At 38.6% G+C, this 27,259-nt stretch overlaps 4 protein-coding genes across 5 annotated transcripts; 2 read left to right on the plus strand and 2 right to left on the minus strand.

Annotated features, from left to right (window-relative positions):
- Positions 1–158: 158 nt before the first annotated feature.
- On the minus strand, positions 159–2,943 carry rassf11 (Ras association domain family member 11). The gene is made up of 3 exons (XM_039658150.2): positions 2,747–2,943; positions 2,464–2,567; positions 159–1,872 (listed from the first exon to the last, which is right to left on the minus strand). Exons 1-3 carry the CDS (start codon positions 2,845–2,847, stop codon positions 536–538), a joined length of 1,542 nt encoding a protein of 513 aa, XP_039514084.2. The 5' UTR covers positions 2,848–2,943; the 3' UTR covers positions 159–535.
- A 702-nt stretch (positions 2,944–3,645) lies between these two features.
- Positions 3,646–9,088, plus strand: apex2 (apurinic/apyrimidinic endodeoxyribonuclease 2). The gene is made up of 6 exons (XM_039658165.2): positions 3,646–3,896; positions 4,000–4,083; positions 4,276–4,456; positions 4,540–4,683; positions 5,213–5,282; positions 7,865–9,088. The coding sequence occupies exons 1-6, from the start codon at positions 3,782–3,784 to the stop codon at positions 8,948–8,950; spliced, it is 1,680 nt and encodes a 559-aa protein (XP_039514099.1). The 5' UTR covers positions 3,646–3,781; the 3' UTR covers positions 8,951–9,088.
- A 637-nt stretch (positions 9,089–9,725) lies between these two features.
- Positions 9,726–15,808, plus strand: lrif1 (ligand dependent nuclear receptor interacting factor 1). Of its 2 annotated transcripts, none has more exons than XM_089119642.1 (4): positions 9,726–9,841; positions 10,818–12,459; positions 12,554–12,784; positions 14,491–15,808. In XM_089119642.1, exons 2-4 carry the CDS (start codon positions 10,843–10,845, stop codon positions 15,466–15,468), a joined length of 2,826 nt encoding a protein of 941 aa, XP_088975768.1. In that variant the 5' UTR covers positions 9,726–9,841; positions 10,818–10,842; the 3' UTR covers positions 15,469–15,808. The 2 variants fall into 2 exon arrangements, with proteins under 2 accessions (XP_088975768.1, XP_039514011.2); XM_039658077.2 differs by having other exon boundaries at positions 9,764–9,917.
- A 4,728-nt stretch (positions 15,809–20,536) lies between these two features.
- LOC120469210 (tumor necrosis factor receptor superfamily member 14) lies at positions 20,537–26,559 on the minus strand. Its single transcript, XM_039658055.2, has 9 exons — positions 26,242–26,559; positions 23,911–24,000; positions 23,003–23,128; positions 22,748–22,903; positions 22,546–22,630; positions 22,283–22,455; positions 21,756–21,772; positions 21,491–21,537; positions 20,537–21,404 (listed from the first exon to the last, which is right to left on the minus strand). The coding sequence occupies exons 1-9, from the start codon at positions 26,276–26,278 to the stop codon at positions 21,371–21,373; spliced, it is 765 nt and encodes a 254-aa protein (XP_039513989.2). The 5' UTR covers positions 26,279–26,559; the 3' UTR covers positions 20,537–21,370.
- Positions 26,560–27,259: the final 700 nt, after the last annotated feature.

Below are 27,259 nucleotides of genomic sequence, written 5' to 3' on the forward strand. Positions count from 1 at the left end.
CAAAATATAAGAGCAGTTGTAGGGTGGCTTTTTTTTTTCTTCTTTTTTTTTCTTTTTCTTCCAAGTAGAGAATACTGGTGTGGATCCCCCAAACCTATGGGTTGAGAAATACTGTATGTACTGTGTGCTTTTACTTGGTTGGACCTTTTGAAAACCTAAATAAATCAAGCAAAGTGTGCAGAACTTGAGAAAAGGGGAGACCTCTAAGTAAAATGTAAAAACATGCAGAGAAATTATGTTGATAGAGGCTATTTACAGTGCTGCTTATGACAAATGGAGCTATTACTGTCATGAATATTTTCTCTGGAGCACTCTGGGTTTGTGTTGAACCTTAGGGTTCTCCTATATACTTTTGTTAATGGTCTTGAATGAAACAATTGAAATAAACATTTTATGAGAATCAAAAGGGTAATATGTTTAATTTTTTTTCTAGTAAAGCACTATACAGAACCTTAGACATAAATCATGCCTTTGCAAACTTTTGTGGCATTAAAAAAAGACCGATATCCCTGAACAGAGAAGGGGTTTCATGTGACTAAACTCTGGTGCTTCCCAGATGTATGGTGATTTCAGAGCGATGCACTATCTTTGGTTTTGTCACTGATGTTGGATTCTGGTTTTGAGACCATCGTGTCCACCACTCCCTCAGGTCTGCTGGTCCGCTTTGAGGAGGATGTGAAATCTGATTTCCTGAAACAAACACATATGGGAGTTTGGACTCCAGCGTCGTTACCACCCTTTTTGTTTCACCGTCCCCTTGCGATCTGTCTGCTGAAATCAGTGTTTGTTCGACGCTTGTTTGGGCATGTTTTGGCGTGTCTACTGGGCTATTCTGTTCAGTGTTGTTTTCTTGTCCTGTTTTCTGCTGGGAGTTTCTCAGGTCCATTGCTTGCAGTTTCTGTTTGTACTCTTCTAGTTTAGCTTTGCACTCGGAAGCAGCTTCTTTTGTCTGAAAGAACTGCCTCTGAAGGTCTCTCTCAAAGACTTCCTCCGCCTTGAACTCATTGAGCCAGAACTTGAGCTGTTCCTCTTCTTCCGACAGGGACTCTGAGAATGTCCTGGTGGCCAGCTGCTGCTCAAGCTCAAGGATCAGCTGGTCCGTTGACTCAATTTTGAGCTTTATTTCTTGCAGAAAAGACTGTTGTTGGACAACTAGTCTCCTTAAATGTGAAATCTCCTCACTCTCGGTTTCAACATGGCTTGTTTTGACCGGAGGAACAATTGGATTGATGGTCATCAGATCCTCCTTTGCCTCTTTCAGTACCTCTTCCTCTCGTCTCTCATATTCAGCACCATTATCAGTGCATCTCCCACGGTTCCCAAGGCAACTAATCAAAGGCTGATGTGGTGCTCTAATTTTGTCTTTTTTGTCCCTCGACAGCGGTGTCCCAGAGGCTGGTACATTTTTGATTGGTTTTAGAGATGTGTTATCTGAGTGCCCATTTCCTTTATTGCCTTCCTTGTCTTTTTTCTTATCTCGTCCTGATTGCTGCTTCCCGCCCCTGCCCAAATTTTCCAGCCAACCCCATGCTTCCTCCATTAGTGTCAGTGACTTCCGCTTGGGTCTCTTGGGTTCCTCAGGGGGTGGCTCTGATTGGACGCCGAGGTGTGATAGCGGAGGAAGGCTCTGGCGGTGTAGGGCGATTGCCCCGCTGCCTCTCCGTGCCCTCCCCGTCCCCTCCGCTCGCCTCAATAGGGGCCAGGGTTGGTTTGTTTCTTCCCCAGGCAATGGGCCGATATGCTTCAAAGTCAGCTGCACCTCCTTAACTTGCTCCCCATATTTCTCCAAGGATTCCAGGAGAAGTTCATCCGGAGACACATTACGTTCAAATTCTTTGAATTTTTCTCTCAGAGTATATCGACCAGTGCGACCTAAGAGTGAGAACAATATTAAAAGTGACTTTTGGGAAGAATATACATTTACAATAAACTGATTATTAGCAGATGCTTTTGTCCGAACGACTTTCAAGTGAGAAAAACAAGTAATTTCATCCTGGAGGCAATAACACAAGAAGTTTTGGCAATACAAAGTTTACAACATTGTCCAGAATTGTACAGGAACAGGGAGGGTTATTATAAATAGTGAAAGCACAGAAGTTGTTTTTATAATTTTTTTTATTTTAAAGTCCGCAGGATGCAGTTAAGTGCCTGTGGAAGAGATTCGTTTTCAGCTGTTTGTCTGGTATTTTGCTGTCCGGAGAGTCATTATCTGACTAGAACATTATCTGATCTTTCATTCCAGTATGTTTTGTAGAACACACACACACAAAAAGATATTTTGATGAATATTTTTGCCAATATAATGAGAGTTTTTATAACTATCTTTTCAAAGATTTTTAAGAGACCTTAACTAACTAATAGTGTTTTCTTCATGTTTGTGTTTTTCATGGTCGTTACATGGTTATGTAGAAGATGCTTTATGGAATGATAAACTCTAAGATGTTGGGCAAGGCATGTACTTACCAAGTGCCTGTGCTAAAGCGATGACCACCTCCTGACATGTTGTTTTCTCAGTGACTCCACAAACAATGCGCTGGACTCCTTCAACAAACACCTTTACCTCCATTCTAAAAGAAAATAAATCAGCTCATTTCTGTACTTCTAGAATGTCTCATTCCTCCCATTAAATTACTCTGCCTGTGAAAAAAAAAAAGTTCCCTCAACTTTCCTGTGTATTGAGTTGTACAGATTGCGGAGTTTACAAAATCAGATTACTGTAAGATTCATTATGAAGGGTGTGCTGTACCTGTCCTTATGGTCAGAAGATTCCTTGAGTTGACTCGTATAAAATCCTCGTACTTCAATAAGAGGCAATTTGGTAAATGTTGTCCTACATGGAAAAGTCATGTTGTCATACTTGACTTAGCTGAACACGTACAAACCCTTCCCTTTAGTAAACACTCAGATCAAGACTGATAACTCAGACTCGGCTGTAGATGTTGGTATGTGTGTTTGTCTGCAGCTCAGTTCTTGATGTCCCCAGACAAGTGTTTTGGAGTCGTGTTTACATTTGAAATATACTTCTGCCAAAGCAGGTGTTCAGTTACTAAACATGTTGTATGATTTCTTACAAGATTTAATCAGATATTGAAGAAAACACAGACTGCAATTTTTATTGAAAAAATTTTACGTTAAAATTTTAAAATTAAAAAATGTTAAGTTAAAATTTAAAAACAAAACAAAAATAATAACAAAACACTAAATAAATAAATATTTATTTATATAAAATTACATTTAGTATTTATTTTTTCGTGACATCTTCAAATGCATATTTTGCCCAGATTTAATTTGTCAGCAATCAAGTTAGAGAAATGTTAGAAAAAATATTAAATGTAACTGATTTTTAATGTAACTAATTCATCTTAAAGTATATCAGATATTACATAAATAGGATGAGTTGTAACATTAATAGAAATTGTGTACATTTTTAATTTTGTGTTTTAATGTCTTGTGGTAATCAAATTAAGCCCTACATGTTTAAAAATAATATAACATGTACTTTTGACTTTGCAATTGTTTCTTTTGGAAGTGGGTCTGTAACCTACACAACCTTAATCTTTAGAAAATATATAAAATACAGTGTAATCATTATAAATTAATAGTTTATATAAAAATGTTTTTTTAAAGCTACACTAAAATGCATGGTGGAAACTGCATTGTTGTATTGATGTCTAAAGACTTTTATTTTGAAAAGCTATGAGGAAGACTGAATTTAGGTGGATGCTTCACACACACACTTGCGTTCTGCTTGAGAGTCCTCCGACCTTTTTGACAGGTAAACATGAAGATAGTAACATGGAACATAAACGGAATACGAACATTTAAAAATGGTATCAAGAAAATTCTGGATTCATTCGATGCCGATATAATCTGCGTTCAAGAGACTAAAGTTACCCGTAAGTGTTTTAAGTAAAGCGGGACTTTGAATTCATTGTGTTCATATAATAGCACCCTTATAACAACTTTTAACAGCTCAGCAATTGCATACATTGTTTGCAGGTGACCTTTTGGATGAGAAAACAGCGATTGTTGATGGCTACAATTCATATTTTAGTTTTAGCCGAGGACGAGGTGGATACTCGGGTAAAGCAGCCTACTACATTACATTTATCAAAATTATGTCAGCAAAATTACTATAAATACTTGATAGACTTGTATTAGATTCATTCCAATATTTTGTATTTATTAAATATATTTTATCTAGTTTTTACTACCAATTGCAAATGACAACTGTTTGACTGATGAGATCATGAACAACATTTACTCCGTGTCCAGGTGTCGCGACCTACTGTAAAGATACCGCTACTCCATTCCTGGCCGAGGAAGGATTGACAGGTCTGCTCACCAATCAGGGAGAGGCTGTTGGTTGCTATGGTGACCAGGTAGAGTTGTCTAGTGAGGAGCTTCTGGCACTAGACAATGAAGGAAGGACTGTCATCACCCAGCATCACTTCATGTAAGGGTCTTAAATTTAAAATAGTTTTAGAAAAGCTTAACATGTTGTGAAAGCTTCAGATTTCTTCTTTCTTCTATTTTCAGGGGCACAGATGGACCACAGAAGCTGACTGTTATCAATGTTTATTGTCCTCGAGCTGACCCGGACAAACCTGAGAGAAAACAATTCAAGCTGCAGTTTTACCACCTCCTCCAGTGCAGAGCTGAAGCCATCTTGAGCTCAGGGAGGTAAGAGAGTCTATTAGACTAAAAAAGCATGGATGAAAGCATGGATGCTGTTTTTGTAAATGTTATAATGGACGACAAGTTTTTTCTTTTGCCACATGCGCAAAAGACAAATCATAAATTGGTTTTTATACTGTTCAAACTGTATATTTTATCCCCTTACACTAACTCTACCCCTAAACCTACCCATCACAGAAAACGTGCTACATTCTTACATTTAAAAAAAAAAAAACATCACTTAGTATGATTTATAAGCTATTTTCCTTATAGGGACAAAAAAAAAAATGTCCTCACAAGGATTTCGGATATTGCCATCTTTGTGGGGACAATTTGTCCCCATACTGTATGTTGGGTTTACCAGGCTACACACACACAACATGGCATGTTATTCCCTGAAATATTGGTAATAAGTTCTTTCTTTATGTTGCTATAATGCTGTCTTATTGGTCCTCCTCAAATTGTTATCAAGATTCTTCTAAGATATATAACGTGTCTTTTTGTTTGAATAATGCATCCCTCTGTCTCTCTTCAGTCATGTGATCGTTTTGGGTGATGTAAACACCTCTCACAGATCCATAGACCACTGCAACCCAGATGATGTGGTGAGTCCGTAAACCATGTTCCTTCATCATGATTTCATTTGACGCAATTTAACCAGGCACAAGAAGTAATAAAAGTCCTCACAATAAAAGAAAAATGCTGGATGATGCGGCACATTTGCAGCCAGTCATATTTGATTTTTATTAGAGAGCAACAGTGCCTTTCTACTTTTTCAGTGGCCTTGGTTTCAGCCATTTTTACCACTGTGTGGCATCCCCTCTTCTTTTAATAACAGTCTGCAAACGTCTGGGGACTGAGGAGACAAGTTGCTCAAGTTTAGGAATAGGAATGTTGTCCCATTCTTGTCTAATAAAGGCTTCTAGCTGCTCAACTGTCTTAGGTCTTCTTTGTTGCATCTTCCTCTTTATGATGCGCCAAATGTTTTCTATGGGTGAAAGATCTGGACTGCAGGCTGGCCATTTCAGTACCCGGATCCTTCTTCTACGCAGCCATGATGTTTTAATTGATGCAGTATGTGGTTTGGCATTGTCTTGTTGGAAAATACAAGGTCTTCCCTGAAAGAGACGATGTCTGGATGGGAGCATATGTTGTTCTAGAACTAGGATATACCTTTCAGCATTGATGGTGCCTTTCCAGATGTGTAAGCTGCCCATGCCACACGCACTCATGCAACCCCATACCATCAGAGATGCAGGCTTCTGAACTGAGCGCTGATAACAACTTAGGTTGTCCTTGTCCTCTTTAGTCCGGATGACATGGCGTCAAAGAACTTCAAATTTTGATTCGTCTGACCACAGAACAGTTTTCCACTTTGCTAGAGTCCACTTTAAACGAGCCTTGGCCCAGAGAAAACGCCTGCGCTTCTGGTTCCCGTTTAGATATGGCTTCTTTTTTGACCTATAGAGCTTTAGCCGGCAACAGTGAATGGCACGGTGGATTGTGTTCACTGACAATGTTTTCTGGAAGTATTCTTGAGCCCATGTTGCGATTTCCATTACAGTAGCATTCCTGTGTGTGATGCAGTGCCGTCTAAGGGCCCGAAGATCACGGGCATTCAGTATGGTTTTCCGGCCTTGACCCTTATGCACAGAGATTGTTTCAGATTCTCTGAATCTTTGGATGATATTATGCACTGTTGATGATGATAACTTCAAACTCTTTGCAATTTTTCTCTGAGAAACTCCTTTCTGATATTGCTCCACTATTTTTTGCCTCAGCATTGGGGGAATTGGTGATCCTCTGCCCATCTTGACTTCTGAGAGACACTGCCACTCTGAGAGGCTCTTTTTATACCCAATCATGTTGCCAATTGACCTAATAAGTTGCAAATTGGTCCTCCAGCTGTTCCTTATATGTACATTTAACTTTTCTGGCCTCTTATTGCTACCTGTCCCAACTTTTTTGGAATTTGTAGCTCTCATGAAATCCAAAAGGAGCATATATTTGGCATGGCAATTCAAAATGTCTCACTTTCAACATTTGATATGTCATCTATGTTGTATTCTAAATATAATATTGAAATTTGAAACTTCCAAATCATTGCATTCTGTTTTTATTCACAATTTGTACAGTGTCCCAACTTTTATGGAATTGGGTTTGTATATAGAATAATATACCATTGATTTAACAACCTCCATAGCTTCCAGTAGGTCTGTCTTTAAAGGTTTATAAGTTAAAAAAATCCCCTATAGAGAAACTGAAATGAATTTCTGGAACTTCTGGAACCTAAATGATGCTCTCCATATAATGATAGGTTGGACAGTATTTTTGACTAATGAGATTTTCAAGGTCACAAATATAGAAATTAGGTGACTAGGCAAATGTCTTGTTGTGACTGGATAGGACAAAATCTTAAATTTACATTGAAGAGCTATTCCGGGTTATCTTAGCATGAAAGTGAGAATGGATGGTGGAATGGGGTAGCCCGGATGCCAACCTGAACCCCGCCCACAACATTTTTTTGGTCGGGAAGTTCGGTCTGGACTCGATCCTTTGAGGAGTAATTATTGAAATAATCGTCGGGCCAATCAAATTGCCAGGACAGGCTTAATACGATGCTGGATAGATGATCTTTAGTTACGTAATCATCACATTATCAAAGAGCGCTTGGGTTGAACTGGTTTCCCTCAAAGACGACTGCAGCACTGCAGGAGGATTGAGATGTATAGATTCCGCCATCGCGTCTGTGGTAAAATAAATCGACAACGCATTAATTTTAAAAGACAAACAGAGAACTGCAGAACTGTCAGATCCCGAAATGTAATACTTTGGACAATCAGCTTTCTCTGTACAAGGCACTAAAGCCTGGAATTGTTTACCCACTGAACTGAAAGGAGAGTCAAACTGGGTCCTTTTCAAATACAAACTTAAAGACTCGTTAATCATGTGACCACTGTCTGACTGTCCGCTGCGTTTATATTGTGTTATACTGTATTATTATGGTTTTTTTTTTTTAACTATGTATTGTTTAATTTTATGTAAAGGCCCACTAAGGACTAACTTTGAGAATTAGCCTTGGCTAAAATGTTGTAGTATGGAACATGAGCCTATGTAACATACTTGTCCCTATTCAAATAAACTTAAAATAACTCAAACCCTCTCTTATAACTTTTCTGTTTTTTAGGATAACTTTGAAGATAATCCTGGGAGGAAGTGGCTGGATCATTTCCTGTTTGAAACAGAAAATACAGAAAATGGAAATACTGAAGATGATCTTGCAGACATCTCCCAGAATTCTGCCTCTGGTGGCAAGTTTGTGGACTCTTTCCGGCATTTTCACCCAAAGCGTTCCAATGCATTCACGTGCTGGTCTACACTTACGGGTGCCAGGCAGACCAACTACGGCACACGCATCGACTACATCTTCGCTGACCGCTCTCTGGTGGAGACAGGCTTTATTGGCGTGGACATTATGCCAGAGGTGGAGGGATCCGATCATTGTCCTGTATGGGCGCAGCTCAGCTGTACCCTCCAGTTTAGTCCCAGATGCCCGCCCCTCTGCACACGGCACATGCCAGAGTTCATCGGCAAACAGCAGAAACTTTCACGCTTCTTAGTGAAAGTTACTGAGAAACAGAGCGTTTCTAAAGGGAGTCTACCTGGATCACAGGATGCTGGGGAAATTCGGGAAAACCTGAATCCTGTGGTGCAGGGGAACAGTGTTGCAAAGAAGAGACCTACAGAGAGAGAAGCAGACACAAATGGACCCAAAGTTAAAAGAAGCAAGCAGACGAAAACCGAAAGTAGTGCTAAAGGAAGTCTTTTAGCTTTCTTTAAGCCTAAACAAACACTGTTGATACCTTCAAGGGGGAACTTGGGCTTAAAACAGGCAGAATCCTCTCAGGATGGGCCTGGTATTGAGAGCAACATTAGGAGCTGCCCCAGTGATGCGCAAAAGGAGACAAATCTCTCCATGGTAACGGAGATGGAGAATGAAAATCAGGATGAAGTGGAAGGAGAATCTACATCCATAGACAAGTCAAAGGACAGTAAGAAAGGCCCATGCACTGGCTTTTGGAAAACTGTTTTGCATGGGCCTCCTCAGCCACCACTTTGTAAATCACACAATGAGCCCTGTGTTTTAAGGACTGTGAAAAAAGCAGGACCTAATCTAGGCCGGCAGTTTTTTGTATGTGCCCGTCCTCAAGGCCATGCCTCCAATCCTCAGGCCAGGTGCAATTTTTTTACATGGGTAGAGAAAGGAAAATAGATTAAAGTCAAGGAATCTTTATGCCTACTGTATTTCATGTTTTGAGTGTACATGTATATGTATTGTGTTTGTTTTATATTTACCATTTTTATTGTTCAACTAACAATAGAGACAAAAAATAAATAATGCTCTTTTTCAGCTTGGGTGCTGTTGTCATTGTATTTTCAGACACTGCAGAAATTCTGTGAAAATCATGGAATATCTCAGATTTTGTCTTCTCTTCATCACTACCTGATTAAGAAATTGAGTTCCCATTGTGAGTTATATGAAACTAAACGGACCTTTATCATATAGCTACTGAATTTAAAATGAGGCAACTAAGCAGGAACTACTGCTGGAGAATGAAAGCCTCTAAATATAAAGGCATTGTTGTTCTGTTAAATATTTGTGCATGGAATAATTAATTAAAAAATATAACTCATTCAATTTAAAATGTAATCTTTGATGTGATCAGATCACTGTGTTATACAATATCTTGCATTTATAATTTTTTGCATTCACATTTTTTCATCCCATTTGCTCTTCTCTTTTGTGCTTTTAATTTCATGTTTTATTTAATTTATTTTGCTTTCTTTCCGGTCCCTTTTCATCTGTTATTCATTTATTAATCTCCTAATTATACTTAATTTTTCACATTATACTTCTGTATTTCTTTATTTCTTCATTTGTCGTTCATTTTTTTCCTTTCCCGATCCTTTTCTTTCGTTGTTCATTCAATAATTAATTCGCTCTTGCTTGTTCTTTAGTTAGTTTGCTCTCTTTTCTTGTGCCTTTCTTTTTTTTTCTTCGCACCTTTCACAGGCTTCAGTGAGGTGTCTTTTATTTTGATGAACGCATTTCCGGTTATTTCACATCCTGTGAGGAGAGCTGTTCAAGTTTGTGGATCTAACGGTACGTTGGGAAAACATCGACTTCGACTATAATTATTTCTTGAAGTGTGATGTCTACAGATAGTCGTGATGGAGGGGTAAGTTTATGAGCTCTGCGTCTACACATTAACAATCGTACGTGTTGTTCTCGCTTGTTACAAGCTCGTCTAAAATGGCGAGTGTTTTGGTGGTATCGCGCGCGCGTATTTTACCTCTGGAAACAAGCAAAACCAAAAAAACCCATCAAAATGTAAAAAGACATATATGTTGAAACTTGAGACTTATTTTAACAAAGGTTCCCTTGAATCTGGGCTGCCAGATTTGCCGAATATATATTGAGGTGACGCTCACTGTCTACAATTTTACACTTGGTTACTACTTGATAAATGAAGTACTTTTGTGTTACTTTATCTTTAATGTTTTTGTTATTAGTATTGCTTTTTAATTGAAGGCATTTATTATTGTGTCATTGAATGCTACAGGTAAACAACAGTTAACCATAAACATCATTATTGATAAGTTTGGGGTCAGTAAAATTTTTTCAAATGTTTTTGAAAGGTTGGATTTATAGTAGAAGCAGTAACATTGTGGAATATTACATATAATATAAATATAATACAAATATAACTTGTATTTGGTGTATTTTAAAAAGTAATTATACTTGTGATGGCAAAACTGATTTTTCAGCTTCAATACTCCAGTCATCACTGTGTCACATGATCCTTTACAAATCATTCTGATATGCTGCTTATGAAAAAAAATTACTTTTTTTTTTTTTAAATGGTAAATACATTTATAATGCCATAAAAGATTCCTGTCACTTTTGAACAATTTAATGAGCTGAATAAAAGTCTGAAAAAATCTTATTGAACAACCCTTTATTGAACAGTGGTGTGAGTGAGTATGTGTGTGTGTGTATATATATATATATGGTTCTGATTTGTATAGTATTTTCACAGTTAATAAAATATACATTGGGTATATTGTTTATCTTTTAGTGGAACTGGAGTCTACTACCAAGCAATGCCTGCAGTGGGACCAGATGGGAAAAACGTCATGAAGTTGATCCCTGTCCAGAAAGTGAACGGTCACTTTTATCAGACGCCATTTAATATGGAAAGAGACAATGTGGATCTACACCTGAAAGCTTTTTCAAAACCTGTTCATCCTCCTGCTCCGTCTTCATCTCAAACACAGACTGGACTTCCCTCACTTCAACCCATAGCAGATGGACGGGTTGTTCTAAAAACCCTGCCAGAGTTTAGAACTTTGACTAACTCCATCAAAACTCAACCCAGTGTTATTAACAACATCACCATTCACAATCAAAAGCAAAGGCATGTTCCTCTTGCAACACACTCGCTTGCCCAGTATACAGTCCAGTTACCACCTCAACCCAATGGACAGAGCATGACAGCGGTTCAAACGCTGCCTGTTACCGTTAAGTCACCCGTTCTCCCAAACGGTCATTTCCTGCAGATCCCACCGAATGCAAAAGTTAGGACTCTGCCAGCAACTGCACTCCCGCAGTCTATTAAATGCCGGATAATGAACTCTGTGAATTACACTCCTAACCTTGGGAAGGGTCCACCCACCGTTGTTCTTGTGTCCCCTGTGAACTCTGTGAAGCTAAATTCTGACCAGCAAATGCTTTTGCTTACTAAGCCGAGTGTAATAAACCCTCCTGAAAACTTGCAAACACCGGTTTGTGTTGCTAAAACGAATGAAGCTGCGAACACTCCCATTAAATGGGTTGTCCAGGAGGGAACAGGCGCAACCGCTCCTTGCCTTGTACCTTTATCGACACCCGACATGACCTCTGACATCTTAAAAGCAGTCAAGCACTCACTTGGTATGACAAATGAAATGACGCCAAGTAAAGCCACACCTCCTCAGGCCAGCCAAGAAAAGATCACTCCGGGCAAGGACAACGCATTGGTCATGTGCAACGGGAAAGTCTATTTTGTGGCTAAGAAAAATTCTGAGATCGCCAAGGATGTGATGATCAGTGAAGGTGGAAAAAAGGTGGTTGTCAACATTTCTCCTACCCTGTCCGCCAGCGAAGATGGAAAAAAGGTGGTTGTCAGCACTTCTCCTGCCCTGCCCGCTAGCTCTGCTCTGGGGTCCAATTCTTTTAAGCGAGCCCCACCAAAACGTGTTAGTGAAATCATTGATCTCTGTGATGATGATGAAGAGACGTCCACGTGCCTGGGAGGCGCCCCGGGTAATTTGCCCACACCGAGTCAAACAGAGGTGGATGAGAGCGATGAAGACTCTAATGTAATATTTGTGTCGTATATTCCACCAAAGTCATGTGAAAAAGTGGCAAAATCTGTCTCTCTGAATGAAGGGGGAAAAACGGCACATGCAGAAATGGAAAAAAATGATGTTTTGGATGTTTCTTCTGCTAAAACGGATGATGACAGAATAAATGTGGATGATGAGCAGGTCACGGAAAATGAAATAGCTGAAAGTATCTTAAGTTGTGTTTCTGAAAATGTGGATATGGAGGCAGATAAAGACTTGAGTAGAAGTTCACCAGTGACAAGATATCAAGCTGATGTAGCTGTCGCTGAAACGGTCAGCCTGTTGGAACAGCACCAACATTTCTGTGTTCAAGCCACTGATAATACTGAAAAGGTACTATACCAAAATTACATTTTGTAAAATAGAAATATAATATCTTTCAAAAGCCTGATATGTATTTTATGTGTTCTTCTCTCTTCTGTGCTAGGTCATTGGAAATCAAGCCCCTGTTCAGAGTCGTCAACCCAAGAGTGACTGTCAGCTGAGAAAAGAATTCGGCATCACCTCTGATGTACAAATTCGCTTGCAAAGAGCAAAGCCGGCTGTGAAGCCAGATCAACAAACAGAGAGACTTATCATAAACAAACGCACATTAGACGGCCTTCGTAAAGTCCTCCAGGATTCAAAGCTGCAGTCAAAAATACAGCAGATGATCCAGGTGAGTTGCATATTTGTGCATCCAGACTGTTGTATTGTACAGTGCATGCAGTTTTATTGTGTATTTAAGAAGATATTATTTTAAAGGTGCCTTGTGTAATGTCCACCAAAAAATCAATTCATACTCCACGTTCCATACCAGATGGGGGCAGTATACCTCCAGAAAGTGAGTTGGTCTACTCTAGAGCAGGGGTGCCCAATCCTGCTCCTGGCGATCGACTGTCCTGCACAGTTCATCTCAAACCCTAATCAAAGACACCTGAAGTAGCCAATTAAGGTCTTTAGGATCACATTCAGGTGTGTTTGATTAGGGTTGGAGATGAACTGTGCAGGACAGTCGATCGGCAGGAGCAGGATTGGGCACCCCTGCTCTAGAGTAACAAATGAGAAACAGCATAGTGTCTATGCTCCGCCCCTACCTTCACAAACCACCCTAGACCCATAGCCGAAGCCGAGCCAACTCCTAATAGAGGACATTTTGACTCCAGAGGAAAGTTGGTTGATGTCAAGTGACTTTTAAATATGACATCTTCAAGAGACTCCCCTTCACCTTTACCAGTGAAAATGTTCATATTCGTTTTGGTCATATTACATTTTTATTGTTAGTTTGAATGATATTAATTTGACAGACAGCATTCGCTGATGTTGAGCAAGCTGGCGCCATTCAGAGCTGCCAACTCTCACGGGTTTACCGCGAGACATGCAATTGGCCGTTTTCAGTTTCACACGCTCTCGCTAGTAATGTAGGTCTCGTGGTCTCAGACCGAAATAGTGGTCAGGATTTAGCAATACAATTCTACAATATCCACAACGATACCCGCACGGATTGAAGTGTGCGTCCAAGTCAAGACAGTGCGTTGTGTGCGAGTTATGTTGTCCGCACACCGCCTCCCATGGCCAAAACTGGTATTATGACACCTGTCTGGCCGGGGCTAGTAATTTAACATGCTAATTCAGGTTAATATCTCTGCAGCACTATAACTTGTCATTTTTTTTAATGACATCATCGCCCTTATTTCTTCTCATTCTTTTCATGCATTTTGTATATTTTTTTACCTCAATTATGGCACCTTTAAAATATTTCCAAATCTGTATTGTTTACTTTAACTATATAAAAAAAAATTGCTAATTGAAATAAGTCTGAAATAAATAAAATATAAATATACTAGATGAAAAACAAACTTACAAAATTAAATTTAGAAATTTTGCCTTTACAACCAACTGAATAGTTCACTTTGAAATGAATTGTTGGTATGCTTTAGCTTACCTCAAGGGCATCCAAGATGTAGGTGTCTTTGTTTCCACAGTATTTTCAATTTTGATATTTTTAGGTCAAACCGTTGTTGTCTGTCAGTCATATAATGGAAGACTCTACATACTATAGAGCCCTGTATTATTGAATATAAATATTACTAATATATATATATATATATATATATATATATATATATATATATATATATATATATACATATATAATTTATTTATGTCATAAATTGGGGACAATTTTACTTTATACTCAATTTTTTATTATTATTTCCTGCCCAGCTCTCTTTCTCTCTTTTTCCAGTTTGTCCTTGGGGTGGTGGGGGGGTTTGGGGAGAGTTACTTGCCTGACTGAAAACTTGTTTCGGAGGAGATAAGACTTCAAAGAGCAACCACACTGATTAGTTTCCATGTGTTTTTGTTCATTTTTTGTATCTGTAGGTTCCCTGCACAGAAACGGAGGACGATGAACATCTCAAGGTCAAAAGAAAAAAGCAGAAGCAGGATGGGAGTCACAATATTCTCTCTCTAAAACCCCCTAACATTTCACCTTCCTTTAAATGCTCAGTTATTCCCATGGAAAACGGCTCGGGCTCACAGAACTGTCAAGAACAGGTTTTTTCACCAACAGAATCTGCAGCCGATAAGGTTCATATGCAATCTGAAATGCCAGCAGATTATACTGGCAACACATGCTGTATTTCTCCTTCACCTGAGCAAAACTCAACACAGACTGCTTGTCATCCCTTCTCAACTACCTCTGTTAGGAAGACGCCACCGCGCTCTAAAAAAGGGAAAGTGTGTACGGCCTGTCCCTGTGGGACCGTTATAGGGCTTGCAGAAGCCACTTCGTCACTCCATACACAGGAGAAGCCCAATCCATGTTCTGTTGTCGAATCACACAAAGGGACAAGAAAAAGCCCATCTGAGAGTCGCCAACCTCAGAGACTACAACTAAAAGATCAATACCCTTTTATGAAAGCAATAAAGAAACTGTTATCAAGTCCATGTAAAGACATGGCTCCATTAGTAAGCCCTACTAGTGAATCCTCAAATAACATCATCTCACCTAATAGCTTAAGTGCATCCTCTTCATCCAGTGTACAGGACTGCAACAACCAGATTGTACTGTGCTTAAGCGGAACAAAATGCACTGACATGTCAAGCAGCAACATGGATGCTGAAACGGCTCAGCAAGACACCAGCCAGGCGCAGACGGCATCAAACGACCCCATCATGCCATTCTCTAAGAAACACCCAGCTCCCGAAATAGACAGCTTTCCAACCCAAGCGCTCTACTCGTTGGAAACGCTGGATGCTGAGGAGATAAAGCGACAGGAGAGGATCAAACGTTTGAAGGATCTCCTGAAGGAGAAAGAGGCTGCGCTGGAGCGGATGCAACGAAGTATGAATGTTTAGTTGTGTCTATGTTTAATTAACTGTACCCTGCAGGAGAGACTGAATATGACTGGGAATACCTCCATTAAATGTTTAAGAAAAAAATATACAGCATCTTTGTTTTTTCCCCCATGTTTACTGGATCTCTGTTTCCGCTTATTTTTTTATTCAGTGTTTGAGTACCTAAGTGTTATTTATAGTTTGTTGCAATACTTAAGCAACTTTATATACCATCATCTTTTTTACATCTTTGTATGATTCATGTGCCTTCATTAATACTTGTTTTTCTGTAGTTAAATTCTTCTAAATTGTAATAGCCTAATTTTTGTGATTTTAATAAATAAAATGCACTTTTGGAGAACCTTTTGCTGGATAGATGAAAAATTGAAACCTGACATTAAAGGGATAGATCACTTTGAAAATAATTTTTGATATGTTTTAGCTTACCTCAAGGGCATCCAAGATGTAGGTGTTTGCAGTTCCATTAGAATTCCACTGAAGGTGATCGCGGGCGAGAGCAGAATGAATGGAAGTCTATGGGGCTAAATGGCTAAAAGTGTCTCTTTCACCTGCTTGTCGTTAAATCAACATAGATTTTATTGTTGATTCCGCAAGTTCAATATAGATTATAGGCCAAAAGTCGAATGAACGAGTACTTATTTCCTTTTGATTTCTTACAGGTTAGGCCATTGTTGGCCGGAACACGCTAGCATTCTGCTATTGTGTGACGTCATCACAGTTTTGAACGGATTTTTAGAATAGATAATTGAACTCAAAAATGCAATGTTCAGCTGAGTGTATTATCTTAGCCCTCCCCTTTGAATGCAACTTTAAAATTACTTGACAAAAAATTACATCCTGAGAAAAGTGGATTTCTGGGGTGAAACTCCATTGACTCCCATTCATTCTGCACTCGACCGCGAGCGCCCCCGCATGGCCAGAGATGTGTTACTGCAGCAGTCCAGAACCTGGAAGTAACCAGCCAGTGCCAATTTTCTTCAATTGACCTTATGCACAGCTGCACTACTTCCTGAACTTCAGCCAGCTCCTTGTTTCCTGCCTGCCATCATTGGCCAAACTTGATTAATTCAGGTGTGTCTGATTATTGTTGCCGTGACTACTGTGGTCAGGCACACCTGGATTAATCAATTTGGCCAATAATGGCAGACAGGAAACAAGGAGCTGGCTTAAGTTCAGGAAGTAGTGCAGCTGTGCATAAGGTCTCTGGTAAAACTCCCGAAATCTCTGTTTAAACATGGGGTGACGTGGCGCGCGAGAGATCACTTCCAGCGTAATGTTGGAGACGTTCAGTTGGACTTCTGATTCAGATCAGTTCGACGGCTGTTAACAAGAGGTAAATACTATATAAATACTGTTTGTTTTCTCACACAAACCGCTCATTTCGTGTCTTAGGCCATCAGTACTTACATTCACGAGTCATTAAATCATGTTTAATTTGGACTTCTCTGTGCATGCTCTTTTAGGAGATCCCCATAGACTTCCATTCTATGACTGACAGACAACAACGGGTTGACCAAAAAATGTCAAAATTGCAAATACTGTGGAAACAAAGACACCTACATCTTGGATGCCCTTGAGGTAAGCTAAAACATTTCAAAAAATAATTTCAAAATGAACTATCCCTTTAAATAGTGAAATCTTTGTATGGTTTTTTAAAAGAACTTTTAATTGGGTATCAGTTGCCGTATTAGTTTTAGACCCACACAGCAATGCTTTGCTGGAATGTTGATTGTTTTTGCCTTGTTAAGCTACAATTTGAGGCTTTCTGTCGCTTTTTACCTTTTATTTTTAGCTCTTGATTAGGACTGCAAACATTGTTATGGACACATTGCGACTATGTATGCTACATTGTTACTTATAAAGATACATTAGATTAAAATCAATCACGGAAGCCTAGAGATTAACGTGAATACCATATAATTATTAGAATCTTTCAACCCCGTGATTTCATTTCTTCAGAGATGACTGGTTTCCTGGGTTGAAATTACATTTGATTGAATGTTAGAAGTGGATCATTATGTTGTCAAAAGACAAATGAATGTTCAGTTTACCGCAAGTACCTGTATTCTAAAAATAACTTTAAGGCAGTTCATTTTTAACATTCAACAATGTATTTTTTTGTTTTTTGATAATGATTTGTGATCTCTTTAAAAATATCTTAGCACTCAGAAAAAAAACAGTTTTCGATTATGCAGCTGACACTCAAGACCCTGAATTTAGATTTGGTTGTGACCTTCCAGGTTGCAGATCTGTGTTGCTGGGCACCAACACATCGAAGAAAACAAGTCTGTCAATATCCAATAATGCCACTTCCTTAGCCTGTAATCAAGAATACTAACACACACAGAGCTTCTTTAAGGTTGGATTTGGCCAGGCTCAAAATATAAACGGGAGAGTCTTCTCAAAACATCAAGATAATTTGTTCGTTCAAAGAGAGGACACTTTATTCTAACACACTAAAGTCTTTAACTTAAGAAATGGTCACTCAACTATAGGTTTTAATGGCCCCTGTGACCATTGCTGTCAGGGTACCCTAGAAAAGCAGATTGACATGTTTAAACAAGACCATATTTTATTTTTGGAAGCCGGTCTTAATGAGCAAGCACTGTTACTGCATTCTTGGCATGGACCAGAACCTTTTATCACCTCTCAGATATGCATTCCATTAGAGAATACGTGAAAAGAACCTATCAGTAATCACACTGGTAACTTCAATAACAAAGTAAAATCTCATAAGCTCAGAGTCTCATAAGTCATTCAACTCATGTGTTATTTAGAAGGAAAAAAATATTGATTAATACCTTGATTATCACTCATTAGACATGAAGCAGCAGTAGATTCCAGAATCTTCCCCTCCTTCAGTATCTACAAATTTGAGTTGATTTAATATCCTCTGCTTCTGTTTTCACCTAAACATCTCTTTGTTCCTGCAGCTCTACATCACTTGTGAGAACTGAAAAAAATAATGTAAACTGGGTTCTTGTTGCAGGGAGTTAACAGCCTTGTCTAGCAATACTTAAGGCACCTTTCTTCAATTAGAGGATATGAAACACAGCAAAGCAACAGCCAAAAAGTATTTGGAAAATTACAAAATTTATTGTATAAAATGTTTACATAAAAAATGTTTACAAAAAAAAGCATTAAAGGTGCCATCTGTAAAAATTGAGGTTAAAATATCCCAAAAATGCGCTACATGCATCAAAACAATGAGAAGAAATAAGGTTGATGATTATTTTATATTTATATGATTAAGTTATAGTGCTGCCGAGATATTAACCTGAATTAGCATGCTAAATTACTAGCACCGGCCCAGCAGGTGTCGTAATACCAGTTTCGGCCATGGGAGGCGGTATGTGAGCAGGCAACATTACCATCAGCCAAACTGCAATAGGCGAGTGATGATCGGTTCACGTGCGTTAGGGATCGGTCGTGTAAAGCGCCAAAACTGTATATTGTTTGAATTGCGTAATAAAATTAACAGAATCTGAAAGCTGACATCGGTCTCCGTGTCCTTTTCTGTGCATGACAAAATTGATGTGTGGCATGAGAGTGTTGTGAGAGTTGGCAGCTCTGAAAGACGCTAGCTTGGTCCACATAGGGTGACCACCCGTCCCGCGTAGCGCGTGCGCGCACAGCGTTTGAAGCCCAATGGGCTCTATGCACGGCGTTATTTCCGGTGAAGGATTAAGGATGCTCGATAACTTCCGCCGATCATAGAGTCCAATGCAATACCGAGAATTTATATTGAATTTTATACTCCATGGTTATACTAATGAAACGTTAGTCACAAAAACAGATAAAACAGACACCCCTCGTTGTGTTTATGCTTCTTTTTAAAATTATATTAAATAAACATAACTATATATAAAATTACATCTAAACGTATGTACGTTTCGTTTCAAAGACGGGAGGACAGTAAATATTGAAGACTCTGCCATAATCCCGTTTTCTCCGGTTTTCCTCCGCTTTAATCTACACAACCGGAAATGGACGAGCATCCTTACGTCAAATGCGGAACTTATGCGTGCATATAGCCCATTCATGCGTCCCGCAAATTGAGACCGTGTCACGCATAATCAATGCTTGCTGAAAAAAAAAAAAAAAAGTCGGTCAGTCTATATCCTCGAGACCCAGGCAGCCAAACCTAGTGCCTGAACACGTTCACGTTAATGAACTCGTTCATATTTTGGGTGAACTGAACGTATTGTTTTACTGCCTGTCCTGATGAACGTGGGAACTCGTTCACTCTGGTGTCTGTGAACGCACGCTCAATGGGGTGCCAGATTTCTATAGAGCCTTCCAGGTGAAAACCCGGCTAAAACTCACCGTAAACGGGGCTTAATATGTAGCGAAAAAACACCCAATCTGGCAACACAAGCCACCAGTGTCGCACCGCGGCCGCCGTCGACAACAGTAGCACCTCAATGCAGAACATGAGATCCACGGGGAGGAGTCGGATCACGATCCAAGGGGTGGAGATGGTTAGGATTAGGGTTGGGTTTAGGGATTAGGGGTGGGTTTAGGGATCAGGGGGCGGAGTTGGTTAGGTTTAGGTGTATGGAAGGTGGGAGGAGTTGGATCTGGATCCGACTCCTCCCCATGGATTTCATGTTCCGCAGTGAGGACCATCTCGTCGACAAAGGCGTCGTATGATAATTTAAACGGATTTTATAACGAGGTCGGTGAAAATGGGAAAAATCTTACATTTCTGTGCAAACTTTGAACTGAACTAGTTCATTTTAAAATGTGTGAACTGAACTTTGAACTAGTTCATGTAGAAAGTGAACTTCCCCAAGACTGGTTGCCACTCCCACGTGACCTGCTGACTAGGTTGATGTCAACTTTTTCATTGGTGTCATGACAGCGCAGCTTCTCGTTCCGTGAACCTCTGGAGTTGTGAGTTTAGACTTTTTTTAAAAAACTGTTCCTGTGGTGTTGAGCAACTATGATTCCCGTTAATCCTATAATTTTATATTTTTATTTATTTAAAGTGAATTAATTGTAATGAAAAATAAATAAAATTAAATAGCTAAAGTAAATCGTAAGTGGAAGTGCATCTGTCAATTCATTTAATGTTCAAAATATTCATCTTTATTTAGAAAAAAAATACACATTGGTTGGCCTATCATGAGCATATATCAGCAATTACACATGTTTAGGGAATAGGGCATTAATGTATGTAAGGTACAGTATGTGCTTTTTTTTTTTTTTTTTGAACAATTATTCATGTACAAACAGTAAGGCAATAGTAACAGTTCTAGATATGGGTAAACCACTATCAGAGTCTGCCCGTGGGGTGGGGGCACCCAAGTAGTGTCCAAGCAGTGTCCCACATTGTCCATTGTCCTAGCCAAGCAGTGTCCCACATTGTCCCTCAGAAACATACCCCTTGTCCCCCCTTGGGCTTATTAGCAGGTGGTCACCCTAGGTCATCATTCAAACTAACAATAAAAATGTAATATTACCAAAACGAAAATGAACATATTCACTGGTAAAGGGCAGTATCTTGAAGATGTCATATTTAAAAATCACTTGACATCAACCAACGTTCCTCTGGAGTCAAAATGTCCTCTATTAGGAGTTGGCTCGGCTTCAGCTATGGCTCTAGGGTGGTTGTGAAGGTAGGGGCGGAGTTCTCATTTGTCACTCTAAAGTAGACCAACTCACTTGACCAAGAAGATATTATTTTAAAGGTGCCTTGAGTAATGTCCGCCAAAAAATCGATTCATACTCCACATTCCATACCAGATGGGGGTATGCCTCCAGAAAGTGAGTTGAATCTGCTTATGGTGAAAGCCTCCAGACTCCAGAACTGTGCTTGTAAAGGTTTTCACTTTTCCATTACCATTGTGTTGAACAGCTAAATGGTAGAGGAGGATTGCAGAAGGAATAAGATACAGTTTCATGTATCATCTCTTGCTGTGTTCTTTTCCTCCCTGTAAAATAATAATACACAACATAGGCTTTTAGTACACCACCACCTTCACAACCAGGAAAATAATTCAGGGGAAGTTCGTCTTACAGTGTGCCTGTTGTCTCTGATTCAGGGTTTGTTTCTTCAATGGGAAGCTGTTAAACAAAGAATCAAATTGCAATCAATTTATGACAATGTGCGAAGACTGTTCTTACTATAACTAAAAACAGAGGGAAGGTATTTACAAAACTGAACAAAGCCTATTTGGACTAACAAAAATTACAATTACACTAGTTTGTCACATTAGGAAACAAGTAATATGTGATGTTGTGGCATAAGGGCTAAAAAAGCTATTAATGGTTAAAAAACTCACCCTATTTATTTTGTCACCTGGAAAACAAAAGAAATTACATATGTAGTTTAACAAAAAGCATACGATGCACTTTAAATAAATAACTGTTTCTATTATAGCCCTAGACCATGAATTATGAACTAAACAGTAACATATTAGCACAAAAAAGGTGTTGATGCAATATACATCAGAAAGTTAGTAAAGAGACTGTGGGTGGTCCATAGACATGACACCTGATGTTGAGACTAGGTAGTTATTTATTGCAACAAAAGCTGGAATCCACACAACCGCAAAGCCCATTGACTTTCATTAAAAATAATTGAAATATCTTTTGTGTTTTATTGACGAAAGTCAGTCATACAGGCTTGGAAAGACTGCTATGTTTCTCACAAGATATTTTTCAAATTAGATTTATTAAATTGACTCTACAGGGTCAGACTGATAAAATTGAAGTGGATCAATAAGCATTAAATAGTTTTTTGCTTGAACATAAAATTGCTTCAAGAGAACTTGGACACAAATTTAGTCAAAATAACAAAATAACTCACCATTATTGACTGTTCCATCTGAGCATGACCTTCCATATAGTACTGCTAGAACAACTGCACATATGACAGGAGGACAGAAAGCTACAAGACAGTATCTTTTCCTCCTCTGTACACATTTGACATCTTTTACAGGACTGCCATCTTCACTTTGAATCTCATTCCTGGCTGCACAGCTTAGGAAAAATGACAATAATAATCAATAATAGTAATTCGTAATAATCCATAACAGAAATTCAAACAAGCCATAATAACACTTCACTTACTCTGTCCACTTGGTGCAGTTCAGCCCGGAAGAAGAATAAAACCCAAAGGAACAGTTTTTACATTCTGTATCTGATGTCTTTGTCCCTGTAAGCATACACAGAGAGTGAATATTTTCATAAATTAACCTTAAAATGTAGGATGATTTAGACTAAATTATGTGGGGGAAATTAAACATTGTTTTTAAGCATTGAGAAACAATACCTGGTGTTTTTATTTCCTGTCCTGGTTTGCAAACACTGTGTTTTATAGCATGACTGCACTGTGAATTGGAGTAATCAATGCAGTAATATCCATCAAGTACTTCACAGATGGTGTCTCTTATTTTAGTGCATTTACTCTGAATGTCAAGACCTTGACCTAAAACGGCATAATTAGCAACACTTTCATATAAGGGCAAAAATGCAAAAAATACTAATTTCAAAGGTAAAAGAAACACACAAAAAAATGTAAACGTACTTTTATCACAGTGACTGCAAGCAAAGCATTTTTTAAGACCGCTGGGTTCACTCATGAATGTTTCTGGAATGCAGGAAGTACAGGTGGTACTTGTATCACCAATGCAGTCAGACACTACCATTGACCCTACAAACAGCAAATAACAACACATACAAATAAGATGACAAAGAATTAATTCAAGGATCTCCTGAAAAAAAAAAAACACAAAAAAAAAAACACACACTTGTATGGATCCTTCTTACAAGCCCAGTGAGTTACTATCCCAAATTCCCTGTCATTATCACAAGGTCTATGTGATGACACTTTTGCTCACATATATAAATGCCAGTTCTCTATACTTGTGCAGTGCAGATGGTAAACTGTAGGTGGAGATGACCGCTGTTAAGGCGAAAATTCAATAAACAGACGTCACTGCATAAGAGACACTTGTTTAGGTTTATTATTCTTGCAAGAATAAGGCTCAGTCACTGACACAGATTACTGTGAAGTGAAAATGATGCCCAGAACACAGGCTGGGAGTCTTATCTTATAGCTCTCCCAAGGTTATTTACTACAGGCCAAGCCTTCTCTGTAAGATTCCACAAGCCATAGGATTCAAATGCTTGATTAGATTTACCGCCAACCCCTTTTCTATCCTCCCCAGTCTAAGATGACCTCTGACCTGGCCGGTTCTCTGGTGCCTCACTCCACTCTTGATAAAGGAAAGACAAATTACCTCCTTCACGGATAGCAAAACCATAAGACATTCCTCCGTTATTACATATAGGAGGTAAACGGATAAAAACATAAGACCCAATAATCATATGTAATTAAAATTTCCCCAACACAGTATACCATCTGCACAACTGCATAGGTTATGAGACAGTACCATTAAATAATAGGTGTAGGTCTCTAGAGAGTTCACTTACCTATACTACACATTGGACAACATTCTCCTTCAGCAGATTTATATTCATTTGGACCACAAGGATTTCCAAGTGCAAGAAAAATACAAAAACCTGGGAAGACAAAATACGTTGAACACCAGTGAATCATCTAGCACTTCATAGAATATTTTCTAAACCGTTTATGAAATAATATTCAGAGAAAACACTTGTTAAACTTACTGTATACCAGTAACGATATACAGTAAGTAAAATAGATAAAGTAAAATCGATAACTTTACTGTATTGTTGCCAAATTCACATCACTGCTGTCCTGCTGTTTATACTACAACACTTAGTTAAGATAAATGTCTTTTTGCATCATTTCTTTTGATATTTTATTGTTAAAACTATTCAATAAGTTCACTGTAATACACTACACTGTTGTCATATTAAGTTCACAATTCACTGCTGTCCTGATGGTTATACTACAACACTTATTTTGGGAGAAAAACTATTTTTTTGCCTAATGTTTGTGATTTTTATTTATTTATTTATTTATGAAAAATATTCAATAACAATAACTGCAATTCACTGCATTGTTGCAAAATTCTACTACTATTCATGAGATATAATTTGTCTTGTGTAGGCTATATCTAACAGGCGATATTTGGTCTCACAAAGGACAAAAAGAGAAAAGCTGTGACAATTTATTTTTTTATAGCATATGTAGGAATTTTTTTTAAATAAATAAATAATTGTATATATACATTATCTTCACTGTATATAGGGTACTTATGATAATTATACTATTCATTACTATTTAACTTGCTTTTAACTGTTATTATTGACTAAACTATTTATTCTTACTTCTCACTTTATCTTATATTTATGATAACAAAGATATCTTTGTTATTGCTCAAGTCGGGTCAATCACAGAAAATGCAAAGACAACTTTATTTTAATTTAATGTGAAAATAAATTATATCTCCGCATTGGGGTCTTCACAATTCTTATCCAAGAATAAAAAAGCCAGATACATGACAAGCTCAGGGACAACATGTGCTGTTCGCGGTTGTATGTATAACCGGACTAAACTGTGGCTTAAACGTGATTTGTTTTGAACATAAGCTGAAAACGAAATCATAGTGATCCTGCCAGAGCCCGTCTCTTGATCCTGCCAACGACTGTAGTTTCCATCACCTCCCAAAAGACGACGAATCTTCCTGTGTACATTTGTTTAAATTCTTAATATTCTATAAACTCTATCATCATGTGATTGGCTGTTCGCTACTGATGTTACACCTAAACTCAGGATCTGTGTTGACAGAATACCAAATGTGCCAGTTAATGTATTCAAGTAAGTTAGCACATTCATTTATAATTTTGAATAAACTCCAAAGCACATCAATGACTAAGTGTGTATTTTTTTTATTTAATTGTTTGTCAGCTCGCACAACTGTCTGTCACCACACCTTGATGAGTATTGATTATTAATAATGTTATTATAATACTCCCAATCAACTACTGCGGAGGGTAAAGGTACTGTTATTTCACCCTTTTGAATTTCGTTGAGGTTGTGTTCCAACATCGTTAGGTAGTTTGGATCGCTATAACTTGAATGACTGTCAACTGTTGAATGAACGAGTGTAAAACATGTTAAGTCGCGCTTTGTTTACTTCAAACCGGAAGTCGCGCCCACTTTTGACGCAAGGCCTCATGGGGCGTAGGATTAGGAAACTTGTGGATAGGGCATCTATGGCGTGCCGTGCACACTCTAAAAATAGCTCTTTGAACGTTCTTATGAGCAGCTATAGCTGGTGCAACACAGACGGCGATGAAACCACAGCAACAACAGGTAACAATTATTTTTAGTTAAAAATCGTAACAAAAAGAGGGAGAGGGGCATACCCCCCTGTCCCCATTAGAAATTACTCCCATGAGTATAACCATCAAGAAAGCATGTGTTATGTGAACTGATTTTGGTGACTACAGTGTGTAAAGTTGAACATATTGATTTTTTTGTAATAGTAAAGCTTTTCGGGTTTTGCACTTTACAGACGGTCCCTTCGGAGATCTGTAGACGCCTGCGCATAGAGATCAATTATTTTGCTCACGGCAAAGAAAAGCTCGTATTTATAGAAAATTAGTAAGTTTGTAGCTGTTTGTCTACGTTACAACGATTGAAAAGATTGGTTATTTATGTAGTAACGACGTTAAACTCTCGAGTAATTGATCCGCCAAATTTATATATCCGCCAAAGTGATGGTGACAGATTCCTGAGGCCCACATCATGGGTTCTTTGTCATCGTTTTTAAACATTTCGATTATGATCAGTTGATTATCTGAGAACCGTGTTTTGGTCATCGTCCTTACCAGATATGCAAAGGAGACTAGTGACTTTCATGTTCATTCTTTCTTTTACTGTCTATGTGTAGACTCCATCCACCATTTTATCTTTTTCTTATGACAAGACGACATCTTCTCGCTGCCTGGCTGGCAGATCGAAAGTAGCGCGAGTCTTCAATATCCGACTGAAACTCCAGTAATGTAGTCTTTACATCAAAAGACACAACTATCGTATGCAATAAAAAAAACGCCAAAAGACATTAAAAGCGGAAATACCAACAATTTTGGGAAATGCAGATCAGGAAGAGGGTGGAGACTCGATCGGCCGCAGGCGCTGTCACGTGGAATTTCATACTGTACAGTCACGTGACTACCATGGATACCTGGCGGGCAAATGGCGACAAACAGTGGCCAGCCAGGGGAATTGCATCCTTACAAATTTCCAATACTACAATCAATTAACTAGACCATATGTCACCGAATGTTAAAATCAGATATCAAGAAAACATTAACATACTCAGAACGTGTGATCCATACACAGCACCTGCTGAGATAGCACAAGGCTGTCTGATCTCCTATTTACATCTGGAAGACGTATTTTAAAGAGTGTTTGCTCATCTGCAAGACGTCTATAGGACGTTTCCTGCAGATGTCTAATAGACATTTATAAGATGTCAGTTTAACGTGCATTCTAAATCATTACATCTTAGAGACATCTTCTAAATGTCTATTTGACATCTGCAGGAAACGTCCTAGACGTCTTGCAGATGAGAAAACACTCTTTAAAATACGTCTTCCAGATGTAAATAGGAGATCAGACAGCCTTGTGCTATCTGGGCGATCGGCGATGTTTTCATTGCTTTAAGCTGGCAATGTCTCTACCAGACTTGGAGTTTGGAGATATTTACATAAGTTACATCATAGAGAATCAGTTTACACCACACAAAAAATGAAAGCCTACAAAAGTTTAAAAGCTTTTCAAGAGTGGATGGTTCAACAACGCTGTAAAAACAGGAATATCTTCATAATCAACACAAAGGTCCGT

This window comes from Pimephales promelas, chromosome 14, assembly GCF_988280905.1.
Source record: "Pimephales promelas chromosome 14, fPimPro1.hap1.1, whole genome shotgun sequence".
Lineage (NCBI taxonomy): Eukaryota > Metazoa > Chordata > Actinopteri > Cypriniformes > Leuciscidae > Pimephales > Pimephales promelas.